Genomic DNA, 14,697 nt, shown 5'->3' on the forward strand with positions numbered 1-14,697 from the left:
TGTTTGTATCTAATGCCCTCGAATCACACCTCTTTCCATGGTGGGATCTGCTTCTGCACATCGGAACGCAGAGTACCGAGTGCCTCTGGGATAAGTCTGTGAGTTCTAACCCCAGCTTTGCCAGACTTGCTGTGCCCTTAACCAGGTGACTTGTTTTCTCAGTTGTCAGAATTATCCCAACTTGACAGTGTCCTTTTGAGCATCAGCTGAAGCAATGTGAATGGGGTGGGCACAGGTAAGGCCTGGCAGGATGCCTGGTCTTAAGTAACTAACGGTGTCTGATGAGAGTGCCTAGCCTTTCAATCCATCCGCCTACCCACGATACTCAACTTGCTAACTTTTCATACTCCTGATCTGTCCATTCTTTCGCCCACCCATCCTCCTATCCACATAACCAATGACCTTACCCATTCCTCTAGGTACCCATCTGGCCATTCAGTCACCTACCTACCCCTCAGCTTCTAACCATTTGCCAACCTTTTCCTAAATATCAGTCCTCCATGCGTCTATGCATTCTCCAGCTTCCCCCATCATGTATGCCTCCAACTTACCCTTCCCTTTCATTCGCTTATGCATCCATAATTCCACTCTAGCCTTGTCAGTTTACTCCCAACTTCTCTATAAATCCATCAATCTACTCACAGTTAATTCACCCATTTATCCATTTGTCCACCCCACTAGACATCCATATGTCCATTTGTACCTCCATTTACCCATACTCTATCCACTTACAGATGCATCTACTCATTTATTCATCCAGCCATGCATCCGTCTACCTATGCATTAATTCCCAGCCATACGACCACTTATTTATCCCTCAGTCCATCTAACCACTTATCCATCCTCCCATCTGGTCATTCATCTATACCCTCAATTTAATACACCCCCCACACATATCTGCAGATATTTCTGCTACTCCCTTTGAGGTCTGTTAGCAACCAAGTGAGCTGAGACTTGGAAGAAGAAAAACTGGAGCCAGAGGCCACCTTCCCCATTCCAGAGCAATGACCACCCCACTCCCAACATGTCCCTCTTGATTGGAAAGAATGAGACCAGACAGTGCAATGACCACCCCACTCCCAACACATCCCTCGATTGAAAAGAACGAGATCAGACAGTCAGTTGGTGGGCCCATCTGGCCAGATGGTATTTTGGCTGCAAAGCCTTTACACACACACACACACTCACACACATACATACATTGCTAGAACATTGAGCATGGACTGCACCCCCACCCAACATCCCCAGTCCCAAATGCAGAGTAGCCAGGCTTCCAGACATAAATTAAAAAAGAAAATGAAAAGAGTTGGTCTCTGGGAGGGGGAGCACATGCAGAGTTAAAGGCAGATGCCCCTGGGAGCCAGGGCCAAGAAGAAAAAAATCCATGCCCTTTCCTCACAATCTTTCCCCCACAAGGGCCTCTGGCTATATGATGGGGGTCATCAATACCAGCCATAGATAGGCTCCTAGCCCCCTTAATGTCCATCTCCCAAACTATTAGATTTGGTGCCAGCCTCTATTTCCCCACCACAGCCCATGGGAGCAAGTGGCATTCTGGAAGGGAATGGAAGTAGGTGCAGCCCGTAGGTCTTTAGTTGGCTTCTCCAGGTTCTAGGTCCGGGTCAGGGGACCCCACACATTCCTTGCTGAGCCGTACAATTTCTTGGGATAGAACTTCCATGTCCTAAGAAACAAATGATCCATCAGGAGCTAGAGAAGGGGACGAGGGGGGCAGCAGCTCTGTTAGCAAATATGAGATGTTATCTGTAGTTAAATGGACTGTTGGGTTAACCAGCGCCCAGTGGTATCAGGCCTTGGATGGGAAGATCCACCACCTTCTCATCTAACAAATGTCCACTTGCTTCTCCAAGGTAGGATCTGGGTATGACTCCCTTGGTGATGAAGGGGTATTTGGGTAGGCGGGGGAATCATTGTGTGGGTGAACTCATCAGGAATCTTTGGCAGACAAATAGGTTCAAAAATGAACTTTGTAGAGGACAGAAAGGTAGGTAGGCACGTGACAAGTAGGTGGGGAAAAGGGTGATTGCTGATTAGATGAAAGAATGATGCATCACCGGCACACGCCTTTAATCCCAGCACTAGGGAGGCAGAGGCAGACGGATCTCTGTGAGTTCGAGGCCAGCCTGGTCTACAGAGTGAGTTCCAGGATAGGCTCCAAAGCTACACAGAAAAACTCTGTTTTGCAAAAACAAAAACTGAATGGATGAGTGGGTGGAAAGACAGATGGAAGAGTGGTAGGCTAAACTGGTAAGTTGATCAGAGGGTAGAAGAGGGGAACACAAAAGGATGGTCGATGAGTGGAAGGTGGTATTGGGAGGACAAGGGCAACTAGAAAGGGCACAGCCAAGGACTGTGGCTAGGGAGGCAGGTGGTTGGAGGGACAGGTGGGAAGGCTGGTGGTCCACACTCGCCTTGTGCAAGTGCATATTCTTGGTGAGTTGCTCCTCCAACATGTTCTGCAGCTTCTTGTTCATTTCCCGAAGGTTCTCATCGCCTGGCTTCACTAGGTCTCTCAGGACACTGCCCAGCCCACTTCGGTCTGTGTGGCCTGCTGCCACAGACACATCTGCAAGGGTCCAGGCTGAGCACGACCCCCTCGGCAGAGCCAGGGGCAGGGAACAGGAGAGAGTAGGCAGAGCCAGAGGAGACAGGAGGAAAGCAAAGAGCAGGCAGGAGGGGAGGGAGAAAAGCAATGTTATGTTGGGGGCAGAGGCTTAGATAGGTGAAACCCAGCTGTCATTAGTCATGTGACTCAAAAATAGGGATAATTCTTAACTCATGGTGCTGGAAAGATATATATGACTGCATGTGACACACAGAGTGCATAGTAAACCCTCAGAACATGTCAGTAGGAATTGCTAACTAGGAAAAATCAGGAAGTAGGGGAAAATTTGAAAATAAGGAATAAAAGAGGAGAGAGAAGGTAGCAGACAGATAGGAGAGGAAGGGATAGCCATGGAGGTCAGAGAAGAGAACAGGAATGAAGAGATAACAAATAAAGATGTACGGCTAGGTACAGTCATGCACACCTGCAAACCCAGCACCTGGAAGGCTTAGGCAGGACTGTTGAGAGTCTGTAGCTTATGCTACAAAGCAAGTACCAGGCCAGCCAAGGCAACAGAGCAAAATTCAGTTTCAAAGAACAAGCAAACAAATAAAAATGGAAACAGAACAATAGTGCTACTAAGTAGTGGAGCAGAAAAAAACATAAACAAATAGAAAGTGAGGGAGAAAGAAGGGTATAGAAAAGTCCTGGGAAAACACTAGAGAATGCAGGGTTAGAAATGGTAAGGACAAAGGGAGGCCACGTAATAATGCAAAGCCTCCCAACTTTCCCTCCATGGGTCAAGAAGAGAGAAGTAGCTGCATTGAACAATGGAAAAGGAGGGGCAGGTGAAGGTTGCACTGGAGGTGAGGGCTGGGGAAGGAGCACTGACCAATCCGGCTGTCCATGACATAGGTCTCAATGATGGCGCTTTTCCGGCACAGGTCCTCTGCCATAGAGGCACTGCTCACCTCCAGGTGTTTCACCTGCAAGATGGTCCACCCCATCTCAAGCCCCTGAACTTGACATTGTCTTCCATGAGGATCCAGCCAGACACCCTTCCCACTTCCACCCCCATCCCAAGACACTTCATGCGGGGACTAGCAGGTATACAAACAGCACCTTCTCCTCCAGCATCCATTTCTCCTGCTGTGTCTCGGCCAGTCTCTGAAACAGCTCAGCTACCTCCTCATCTGAGAGCTCTGCCGGCCGAGGGGGCTGGGCCTGAGGGCTGCTAGATAAAGACTACAAGAAAGAAGAGAGAAAATCTAGCCATTCTTAGCATCACCCATCCACCTGAGTTAGAGGGCTGAGGCACATCAGCGACTATAGGTTCTGAGGCAGCAGCCGAAGGCCAGACTTGGCACTCCCAGAAACTCCACATTTCCTTTGGCCTAAAGGGAGGCAGACAGTGTTACCACCACCACAAGAGTGCTACTGAGAGGACGAAAGGAAGCAAATGACATCTAATTCTCAGATGACAGGAAATGAGAAGCAACAGTAGAACAAGCTAAATGGTACCATTAAGAAGCAAGCAGAAAAATCTAAAGGTGGGATGTTTCCTACAGGTCAAATGGTTTGGTTTCTTCCACCAGCTGATGTCAGGAAAATAGCATCAGAACAGACACAAAGACATAAGGAAAGAAAAACAAACAAACAAGCAGCAACAACAAAAACCAAAGTCTACTCTGAAGCTGAATGCTAGCTTTTACAAAAAAAAGGACACTTTAAAAGTCCTCTAGAGGCCGGGCGGTGGTGGCGCACGCCTTTAATCCCAGCACTCGGGAGGCAGAGGCAGGCGGATCTCTGAGTTCGAGGCCAGCCTGGTCTACAAGAGCTAGTTCCAGGACAGGCTCTAGAAACTACAGGGAAACCCTGTCTCGAAAAACAAAAAAAGAAAAAAAGTCCTCTAGAAGGCCAGGCAGTGGTGGTGCATACCTTTAATCCCAGCACTCGGGAGACAGAGGCAGGTGGACCTCTGAGTTTGAGGCCAGCCTGGTCTACACAGTGAGTTTCGGGATACACAGAGAAACTGTGTCAAAAAAGCAAAAAAAAAAAAAATTTTTTTTTTTAAAAAACTCCAACAAAGGGTTGGAGAGATGGTTCAGTGGTTAAGGGCACTTATCAGAAATCAATTCCCAGAACCCATACATCAGAGCACAACCATATCCATACATATCCGGCTCTAGGAATATGATGCCTTCTTCTGACCTCTGTGGGCACCAGGCACACCTGTGGTGCAAACATATATGCACGAAAACTACACAAGCCGGGCGGTGGTGGCACACGCCTTTAATCCCAGCACTCGGGAGGCAGAGGCAGGCGGATCTCTGTGAGTTCGAGATCAGCCTGGTCTACAAGAGCTAGCTAGCTCCAGGACAGGCTCTAAAGCTGCAGAGAAACCCTGTCTCGAAAAACCAAAAAAAAAAAAAAAAACTACACAAAAATAAACAAATACCTTGGCTGTCCTGGAATTTGCTCTGTAGACCAGGCTTGCCTTGAACTCAGAGATTCACTAGACTCTGCCTCCCTAATGTAAAAATTTTTTAGTTAAAAATATTTTTCAAAGCCCGGCGGTGGTGGCGCACGCCTTTAATCCCAGCACTCGGGAGGCAGAGGCAGGCGGATCTGTGTGAGTTCAAGGCCAGCCTGGTCTACAAGAGCTAGTTCCAGGACAGGCTCCAGAAACTACAGGGAAACCCTGTCTCAAAAAACCAAAAAAAAAATTTTTTTTTCAAGGGCTGGAGAGATGGCTCAGAGGTTAAGAGCACAGGCTGCTCTTCTGGAGGTCCTGAGTTCAATTCCCAGCAACCACATGGTGGCTCACAACCATCTGTAATGAGATCTAGAGCGCTCCTCTGGCGTGTGGGCATACATGGAGGCAGAATGTTGTATACATAATAAATAAATAAATCTTAAAAAAATTTTTCAAGGGAGGGGGAGGGAAATGGGAGGTGGGGAGGAGGCGGAAATTTTTAATAATAAAAAATTTCAAAAAAATATTTTTCAAAAGCCAGGTGATGGTGGCACATGCCTTTAATCCCAGCATCAGGAGGCAGAGGCAGGCAGATCTCTGTGAGTTCGAAGCCAGCTTGCTCTATACAGTGAGTTCTAGAACAGGCAGGACTGTTACACTGAGAAACCCTGTCTCAGAAAATAAAAACAAAAACAAAAAAATTTTTTTAAAAGTCCTACTAGGAGTTGGATAGTTGTGTTGTATGCTTTTAATCCTAGTACTTGGGAGGCAGAGGCAGGCAGATCTCTGTGAGTTCGAGGCCAGCCTGGTCTACAGAGTGAGTTCTAGGACAGGCTTCAAAGCTACAGAGAAACCCTGTCTCAAAAAAAAAAAAAAAACCAAAAACCAAAACAAAACAAAAATCCAAAACTGACCTATCAGGGCTGGAGAGATTATTTAGCTATTAAAGCTAAGTTTACAACCAAAAGGACAAAAATTTCCACCAAAAATATCTAACAGTGTGTATATATATATATATATTAATTGTATAATGATTTTTTAAAATTCCCAAATAAACCGGGTGGTGGTAGCACACACCTTTAATCCCAGCACCTGGGAGGCAGAGGCAGGCGGATCTCTGTGATTTTGAGGCCAGCCTGGTCTATAAGAGGTAGTCCCAGAACAGGCTCCAAAGCTACAGAGAAACCCTGTCTCGAAAAACAAAAAACAAAACAAAACAAAACAAAAAATCCAAATAAAAAGTGTTTGGCAGGAAACAAGATGTGACAAATGGCAATAATGATGATAAAGGAAATCAGCCACAGTGACTCATGCTTATAATCCCAGCACTTGGGAGGCTGATGGAAATGGAACATGAATTCAAGTCCAGTCTGGGATACATAGCAAGAATTCAATATCAAAAAAGGAAAAAGAAAGAGAAAAAAACATTAAATAGGGGATGGAAAGATGACCCAAGAGTTAACAGCATTGGCTTATCTTCCAGAGGACCCAGGTTCGGTCGGTTTTTGCACCCACATTACTGCTCACAACTAGCTGTTGTACTACTAGCTTGTTGTTCCAGTGGATCTGACACCCTCTTCTGGCCCCTAAGAGAACTGCATGAAGGTGGTGTACTGACATACATGCTGATAGAACATAAACATAAAATGAAAATAAAAAATTATTTAAGGCTAATCGTGGGGACACATGTCTTTTAATTCCAGTACTTGGGAGGCAAATCAGGCAGATCTGAGGCCAGTTTGAGAATACCTAGTGAGTTCCAGGACAACCAGGGCTATGTAGAGAGACCCTGTCTCAAAAACCTATTTTAAAAAAGCAATAAGTAGGGAATGGAGAGATGGCTTAGAGGTTAAGAGCACTGGCTGCTCTTCCAGAGGACGTGGGTTCGATTCCCAGTACCCGCATGACAGCTCACAACTGTCTGGAACTCTATTCTAGGTGATCCAGCTCCCTCACATGGACAAACCTGCAGGCAAAACACCAATACACATAAAATAAAAATAAATAAATTTTTTAAAAAAGCAATAACTAGCCAGACATGGTGGCACACACCTTTAATCTCATCACTCAGAGGGCAGGCCATGCAGATCTCTTCTATGAGGTTGAGGTCTACATGGTCAACATAGCAAAACACTATCTCCAAAAAATAATAACAAATAAGTTGAAAACAGGATTTCCTACATGAGTGGTGCACTTCCCACAATGCTTGTACTTTAAAGCACTAGGAGGGTGGGATTAATCTATGGTGATGAAATAGAGGGGCAGAGAAAATGATTGGCCTCCCACAGTTGGGAAGAAGTTGACAAAATGTTTGTCAGAGGCTGGGATTGCACCTTAGTAGAACAGCAAATGTTGACATGTGTTCTGCATGTAAGTGTAAGTGTGAGGCCAGTGTTCTGCATGCATGTGTATGTGTGAGGCCTGTGTTCTGCATGTATGTGTGAAGCCCCAGGTTCAATCCTTAGCCTGAGAGAGACAGAGACAAACACATAAATACAGAGAAAAAGATAGTAGTTAGATAGATAGATAGATAGATAGACAGACACATAGAGAAGAACTACTTGTCTGCAGGTCAGTGTAGACAATTTCAAGTGAGGGAAAAATGGGGATCCTCCAGTCTTAGTAGGTGAAACTTGCCCCTTACCCTGGCTGGGACGGCTGTGGTCTCCTTCTCCTTCAAAATCTCTCGGTAGCTGAAAGAGGAGATGCTACTACTGTCCCCTGTCTGGGTCCGGCTTGGTGAGTTCATCTCAGAGAGAACCAGCTCCTCAAGGCCTGGGGAGTAGAGGAAAAACAAACCTGAGTCCCTTGGAATCTCGGGGCAGCAACCAGCAGGAAGAGGCACAAACAGAGATTTTCCAGGGATGGAATGAGGAAAAGACACAAACTTGAGTAGGCAAGCAAACTCAAGATTTGGATCAGGAAGCAACAAGGAACCACCTCTGTTGGTAGGCACATTCAGTGGAAGAAAGGGAAGTGGGTGAGGCTGGGTGTGGGCAAGGAGTAGACACCAGATTCCAGTGGCATCAGACACTCAAACTTAGACGTAGAAAAAGGAAGCTAGAGAGTTGAGAGCGCACAGCGGCACACACACATGCAGGGGAAAGTCCAGACAGGAAGCCAGTACACGACGAGACTGACAGAAACCACAGAGAAAGACACATTAAGAACAAAGACGGAGACGGACTTGTAGTCATTCACCTAGACCTTAGTCCCATCTAGTGGATAAGAAAGATGTACAGTATGAAATTCAAATCTATTCCCCACTTCTTAAATTAATCTATGACAAAACACCACTATTATAAAGAGAGGTTCCTTCAGGAGGTTGATTGCCTCAGTGAGAAGTTGGTTTGGTGAGAGCTATATGCTTTGCCATATCACTTGAACACTTGCTGAGCATGGTGGTACATGCCTGCAGGTAGATTACTTGAGCTGAGGAGTTCAGGGCCAGCCTAGCAACTCAGAAGAACCCTATCTCAAAAAGAAAACAGAAAGGATTGGTACTGAGTTTGTGACCTTTATAGCTGCTTCCAGGTATCAGGGAAAGGGTTAGCACCATACTCTGAAGGAAACTCCAAAGAATCTCAAAAAAGGATGCAGTGCCCCAGTAGGGTTCCCCTAGCACCTCAGTTGATGGCAAATTTTCTCTAAGCCTGTCTGTGATCTAACAGATGCATTAAAACCATTACTGAATCTGAGTTATTTCAATGTATTTACAGCTATTCCCAAGCAAGAAAAGGTAGAAAGAACTCCAGGTTTGTGTAGACATGTTTTCTGCCAGAAGTATCACGTGTTGAGTTGGCAGTATATTGAAAACAGTACAAGCCAGATGTGGTGGCTTATGCCTGTAACCAAGCTCTTAGGAGGCCAAGGCAGAGTACCATGAGTTTGAAATCAGACTGGTTTACAAAGTGATGCTGTCTTAAAAAGCCCAATACTAATAGCAGTGATGATAGTAATGAAGATGACACAGGCCTTTAATCCCAGCACTTGGGAGGCAGAGGCAGGTGGATCTCTGTGAGTTCGAGGCCAGCCAGGACTGTTACACAGAGAAGCCCCGTCTTGAAAAGAGGAGGAGGAGGAGGAGAAGACAGTGAAGTGCTGTTGCCTATGGGATTCTGTGTCCCATGATTCACTGTGAGTTCCTGGAGGGGAATGATTTGGGAGTTGGGGCTTGTATCATGGGTCCTAAACTCATGTGAGGATTTCTAGAGTACAAGAATAGAAACGATAGAGAGAGCAGAGAAGTAACAGCAGATATGGAGCAAACAGGAAGAAAAGGCAGAGAGGAACAGAGAAGGTAGTAAGAAGCCACAGGCACAGAAAAAAAGCAGACAGTGCAGAGAGAGAAAAGAATTCAGGCAGGACAGAGGGCTGGAGCAAAGGCTAAGGGAGGTATAGAAGGCAGCCCAAAGGCTGACTTCCACCCAGCCTACCCTCTTACCTGAGCGGCTCTTGCTGTTGGTGAGGATGTCCTGCAGCCGCTCCTGCAGCTTGTCAGCCCGTTTCCGCTCCAGGTGCAGCTGCCTCTTAAGGTCTTTGAGCTAAAGGTATGTGTGTGAGGGGTAAGAGCTGGGGCCCAGGGGGTCCAGAAAGGAGGGGAGGAGGTCACAGGCCTCACTAGCTTACCGCAGCACTGCCCTTCTTTTCCAGGATCCGCTGCCCATCCACTGTGTCCTTTATCTCCTGTGCTTAGAGAAGGCACAGCGGCAGGTAATGGCACAGCTGCCTGCAGTGCACACCCTCCCTGCCTCATTATGTAAGTTTCGGCCATGGCTATGTCTGGGACCACAGAGATACCACAGACCTGCTTCAGGCTGCTGATGGTCTTCACGTGACCATCCCGCTCCTCCTGGGCCTGCTGGAGCTGATCCCGCACATCCTGAAGCTCTTTCTCCTTGCCCTGCAAAGCAAACAATGGCTCAGGCCACTGCCTAAGAAGTCCGTGTTCTCCTGCAGTAGTACCTGGTACCCAGAGACAGGAACAACACCGTGCAAGAATCACCTTCAGCTCAGCAGCATGCTCCTCCCGGTACTTCTTGAGAGCTTCCTCTTGTTCCTGTTGCTGCTGCTGCAAGGATTCCTATAAAAAGAGTCCCAAGTCTGTTCATGGCCCCCCAAAGATAGTGTGTTCAGTTAGTCAAGGGCAAGTGACTTTCAGCAGAGCTCTTGGGGTATAACAAAAACACCTTTGGACTTTTTTTTTCTTTTTCTTTTCTTCTTTTTTTTTTCCGAGACAGGGTTTCTCTGTAGCTTTGGAGCCTGTCCTGGAACTAGCTCTTGTAGCCCAGGCTGGCCTTGAGCTCACAGAGATCCGCCTGCCTCTGCCTCCTGAGTGCTGGGATTAAAGGCATGCGCCATCACCGCTCAGCAAACGATTTATTTATGTTATGTATGAGTGCTGTATCTGCATGTACATCTTTATGACAGAAGAGGACATCAGATCCCTCTAGCTAGTGAGGCCTGTGACCTCCTCCCCTCCTTTCTGGACCCCCTGGGCCCCAGCTCTTACCCCCTCACACACACATTTAGCTTAAAGACCTTAAGAGGCAGCTGCACCTGGAGCAGAAATGGGCTGACAAGCTGCAGGAGCGGCTGCAGGAGCCACCATGTGGGTGCTGAAAACTGAACTCAGGTCCTCTGGAAGAGCAGCCAGAGTTCTTAACTGCTGAGCCATCTCTCCAGCCCCACTTTTGACTTTGAGACAAGGTCTCAGTATATAGCCTGCACTGGCCTTGACCTCTCAATTCTGCCTCAGCCTATTGAGTGCTGGGATTAACAGGTAACTCACTACCGTGCCAGGGAGAAACTCTTGTAGGAAACAGCATATGCCCTGAGGCAGAAGTAGGAAATGGAAGCCTACACCATTCACATAGTCGATCAAGTGATTTACATTTCTATTTCTTTATTTAACAAAACAACATTGCATGCCAGGAATATTCAAGTGGTTGTACATATATTAAATCACTTTCTATAAACTTCCTAAAATACCTATATAGTAAGGCATTATTTTCATCATTAATATTTTTACTACTGGGAATTGAAGTTGAGGACTCATTCATGCTACCAATGAATTACACTTTCTATCCTTCTTATTCCCCTTCTGTCAAAGGTGAAAATGGGCCATAGAAAGATGAAATACATTGCATAAAGTCACACAGCTAGGAAGTGGCTCAGCCGGCATGCAAATTTATGGAAACACCTGGCTCCAGTGTGTGCTCTTCTCTGCTATAGGATACTGCCTCTTATTATTGTCATGAGTTTGCCAGGAAAAGGGGCAATAAATGTTCTTGTTAAAGTAAACATTAGTGTATTGCCAAACATGGAACGATAGTATATTATAACTTTTTGGCAGAGGAACAATCCAGGAAAAAGACATGCCTGTTAAATCTGCACAAAGGCAGAGCATGGGTGCCATGCTTTGCACCTTTACCAGGTACCGCCAACTTACCTCAGCCTCTTTCAAGCGCCGTTCAAACCAGCCCTTGGCTCCATCCATGGAGTGTACCTGAGCCTGAAGTTCTTCCACTGTGTGCTGAAGAGTCTCCAATTCCCTTGTTCGAGCCTGGAAGGGGAAGACAGTCAGGAGTGGGGCAGAGGAGCACTGGGCACCCTGTGTATCACCTACCTGATACATAGGTCTTCACCAACACCATGGTCTTCAGCTTTTAGAGGAGAAAGGGCATCATTACCCCACCCACCTTCTCCTCCCGAATCTGCCCCCGGAGCTCCTCCTCCTGCCGTTTCTTGTCCTCATGCAGCTCTCGAAGCTCACGCTCATAACGGGCTCGCACCCCCAGCATCTCCTTCTCATGCCGTAATCGGACAGCTCCCAGCTCTTCTTTGTGCTGGGACTTCTCCTGCATTGTCTCCATTGCCAGCTCATCCAGCATGGCCTTCCGTTTCTCAGCACTCTGGGGACCAGGAGGGTAGACCAAAAGAGTGGGAATTAACTTTACACCACAAAACAACCATCAATCTGTTCCACGCCCAAGGAACTAGCCAGACTTCAGCTCTTCCCTGGCCCTTGAAACTGGCTGAGTCATTCACCCATCCTTTAGGAAAAGGTCATTTTCTCTCTTTCCAGTTTCAAGATTTGGCCTTATCACTTCCTACCCTCACGGACTGGGCCATCTCTTTCCTTCTTCTCAGGGTGCCCCACCTTCCGAGCTTCCTGGAGGTCCTGGGTCAACTGCTCCTTCTCCTGCCCCATTTCTTGAAGTTGTTCCAGCAGTCGGCTATTGGCCCTTAATGACTCCTAATTCAGGAAAAAAGGGGAAAGTTTGAGGAGAGTCCCTGGTAGGTGCCAATAACCTAGAACACTTCTAGTAAACCTTTCCCCTAATAAAGCAGGTGTTATACTCACAATCATAATGGGAAAATGACAGACTCTGCTGCTTGGTCCCCAGTATTTATTCTTCCCTACGCCCTTAGCAACAGAATTTAAATTGGGAATATGATAGTCTATAAAGTATTTCTCTCTTCTCCTTTTCGACAGGTAGGGCCATGTGATTCATTTCTTGTTTCTTAGTATTCTTTTCTCTTTTTTTGAGACAGGGTCTCACTGCTTGCCTCTGCCTCTGCCTCTCGAGTGCTGGGATTAAAGGTGTGCTCAGTCATGCCAGTTACATTCCTTTTTTTCTTTTTGAGACAAGGTCTTATGTCAAAAGCCTTTCTTCTTGAGATAGGACCTCATCTCAGTCTTGCTATATAGCCAACAAGGACCCTGAACCCTTAACCCTGCCTCTACCTACCAAATATTAAGATTATAGGCATTGGACACTATGCCTGCGTTTGTTTTCTGCATGAACAAGCTCGGGCAAGTTTTATTAAAGAAAAACTTTCCTGGTTTACTTTTCATTAGCTTATTCTGGCATGCTTCTAATACCAGAATCACAAGGGTCAATGAAGCCAGTGCGCATACTATATAATATTTTCCATATGCTGTGCCCAGTTCAATTTTACTGCCACTGTGGGGATGGACAACAGTTTTAGCCAACATGGAATAATGGTATCCTATCTCGGATTGCCTCAAAGCTGGACAGTTGTTGGTAAGGATAACCAATTTCATTTTCCCCTGTTTGATCATCTTCAGAGTCTACGTGTATCTCAGCATGCATTTTCCACTTTCCATAATAAACTGGAACCCAGATCTGATCATCTCCAGAGACTTTTGTCATCTTCTCCGTAGCCACCATCATTCCGCCTTGAGTGCAGGACAGCTCCCAACCAAGAGCAGCCTCTGAGATGATCAAGAACAAGAAAGCTTGTTCTTTCTTTTTATTTTTTTCTTTACTCTCTCTCCTTCCTTCCTTCCCTTTCTTTCTCTTCCCTTCCCTTTCTGTTTTGTTTTGAGTCACGGTCGCTCTATGTAACCCTGACTGTTCTGGGACTTGCTATGTAGACCAGACTGGCCTTAAATTCACAGAGTTCTGCCTGCCTCTGCCTTCTAGGTGCTGGGATTAAAGGTGCATGCCACCACATCTGGCTTGTGTTTTCTTTCTTGAGACTGGGTCTTACTGTTACCCTGGCCTTGATTCCTTGATTTAAACAATCCTACCTCAGTTCCCCACACATCTAGGAATAGAGATGAGTATCACTGTGTCCAGCTCAAGTGATTAATTTGTATCTAGAACTGGTGAGTGTAACCTAGATCTTTAATTTATTATTATGATTTTTTCATTTGTTTGTTTTTGAGACAGTGTCCCACTATGTATCCCTGACTAGCCTCAAGCTCATGGCGATCCATCTGTCCCTGCCTACCAAGAGCTTGGAATAAAGGTGTGTGCCACCTGTTTTTTTTGTTTGTGTTTTTGTTTGTTTGTTTTTTGAGACATAGTCTTGCTGTGTCACCCAGGCTGGCCTCAAATTCACAATCCTCCTGTGTTAGCTTGTTTAAATTTTTATTTATTTATTTTAGAGTTATTTGGTTTTATGTGTATAGATGTTTTGCCTGCATGTATGTATGTGCACCACGTGCATGCCTGGTGCTCAAGGAGGCTAAAAGATGGCATCAGATCCCCTGGAACTGGAGTTAGACAGTTGTGAGCTGCCATGTGGGCACTGAGAATTGAACACTGGTCCTCTGGAAGAGCAGCCAGTGTTAACCACTGAGTCGTCTCTCCAGCCCTGTGTGAGCTTTCTGAATGCTAGAAATACAGCCATGACCCACCATACTCAGCAGAGTATGTTCTTAAAAGAAAGGAAGGTGCTCTTTACTGTTATGCACACTCCCTTTCCTCTTTCCTTCCATATGCAATGTAAACATGAAGGTGAAATGGTTTCAACAACTACCCTGGAAGCAAAGGCTAGAAGTCTGTGTCAAAAGCTGTGAAACTGAAAAAGAGAAAGAACCTAAGTCGCTGGTAATTGGTGATCTATAATTCAACACAGGTGTGGTGGCTCATGCCTGTAATAGCAGCTCTTGGAAGGCTGAGACAGGATGAATGGCATGAGTTTGAGGCTAGTCTTGGCTACATAACGAGTACCAAGCCACCCAGGAATACATAACAAATAACTGTCTCAAACAAATTAAGCAAAAATGAAAAAAAAACCACCATCATTAGCATCATTCATCCCTGAACAACCCACTTAGCATTTTATTTTTCTTTTGGCAACAAGGTCTCACTCTGCAGCCTAGGCTGGCCTTAAGCTC

General features: G+C 46.0%; 1 protein-coding gene and 1 pseudogene across 9 annotated transcripts in view; both read right to left on the reverse strand.

The window, feature by feature from the left end:
* Positions 1-1,121: 1,121 nt before the first annotated feature.
* The window catches only part of Gripap1 (GRIP1 associated protein 1), a 30,170-nt gene continuing 16,594 nt past the window's right edge, over positions 1,122-14,697 (reverse strand). For all 9 annotated transcript variants that reach the window (XM_038316278.2, XM_038316274.2, XM_038316276.2 and 6 more), the window contains 12 exons: positions 12,205-12,300; positions 11,744-11,956; positions 11,494-11,607; positions 10,048-10,125; positions 9,850-9,945; positions 9,672-9,728; positions 9,487-9,586; positions 7,687-7,817; positions 3,689-3,811; positions 3,459-3,552; positions 2,433-2,587; positions 1,122-1,684 (listed from right to left, as the gene is read on the reverse strand). In XM_038316278.2, the coding sequence (XP_038172206.1) occupies positions 1,592-1,684; positions 2,433-2,587; positions 3,459-3,552; positions 3,689-3,811; positions 7,687-7,817; positions 9,487-9,586; positions 9,672-9,728; positions 9,850-9,945; positions 10,048-10,125; positions 11,494-11,607; positions 11,744-11,956; positions 12,205-12,300 (1,350 nt within the window). In that variant the 3' untranslated portion in view covers positions 1,122-1,591. The remainder of the gene's footprint in view (positions 1,685-2,432; positions 2,588-3,458; positions 3,553-3,688; positions 3,812-7,686; positions 7,818-9,486; positions 9,587-9,671; positions 9,729-9,849; positions 9,946-10,047; positions 10,126-11,493; positions 11,608-11,743; positions 11,957-12,204; positions 12,301-14,697) is intronic.
* On the reverse strand, positions 12,908-13,619 carry LOC119804882 (annotated as a pseudogene).

Source organism: Arvicola amphibius, chromosome X (assembly GCF_903992535.2).
Source record: "Arvicola amphibius chromosome X, mArvAmp1.2, whole genome shotgun sequence".
NCBI lineage: Eukaryota > Metazoa > Chordata > Mammalia > Rodentia > Cricetidae > Arvicola > Arvicola amphibius.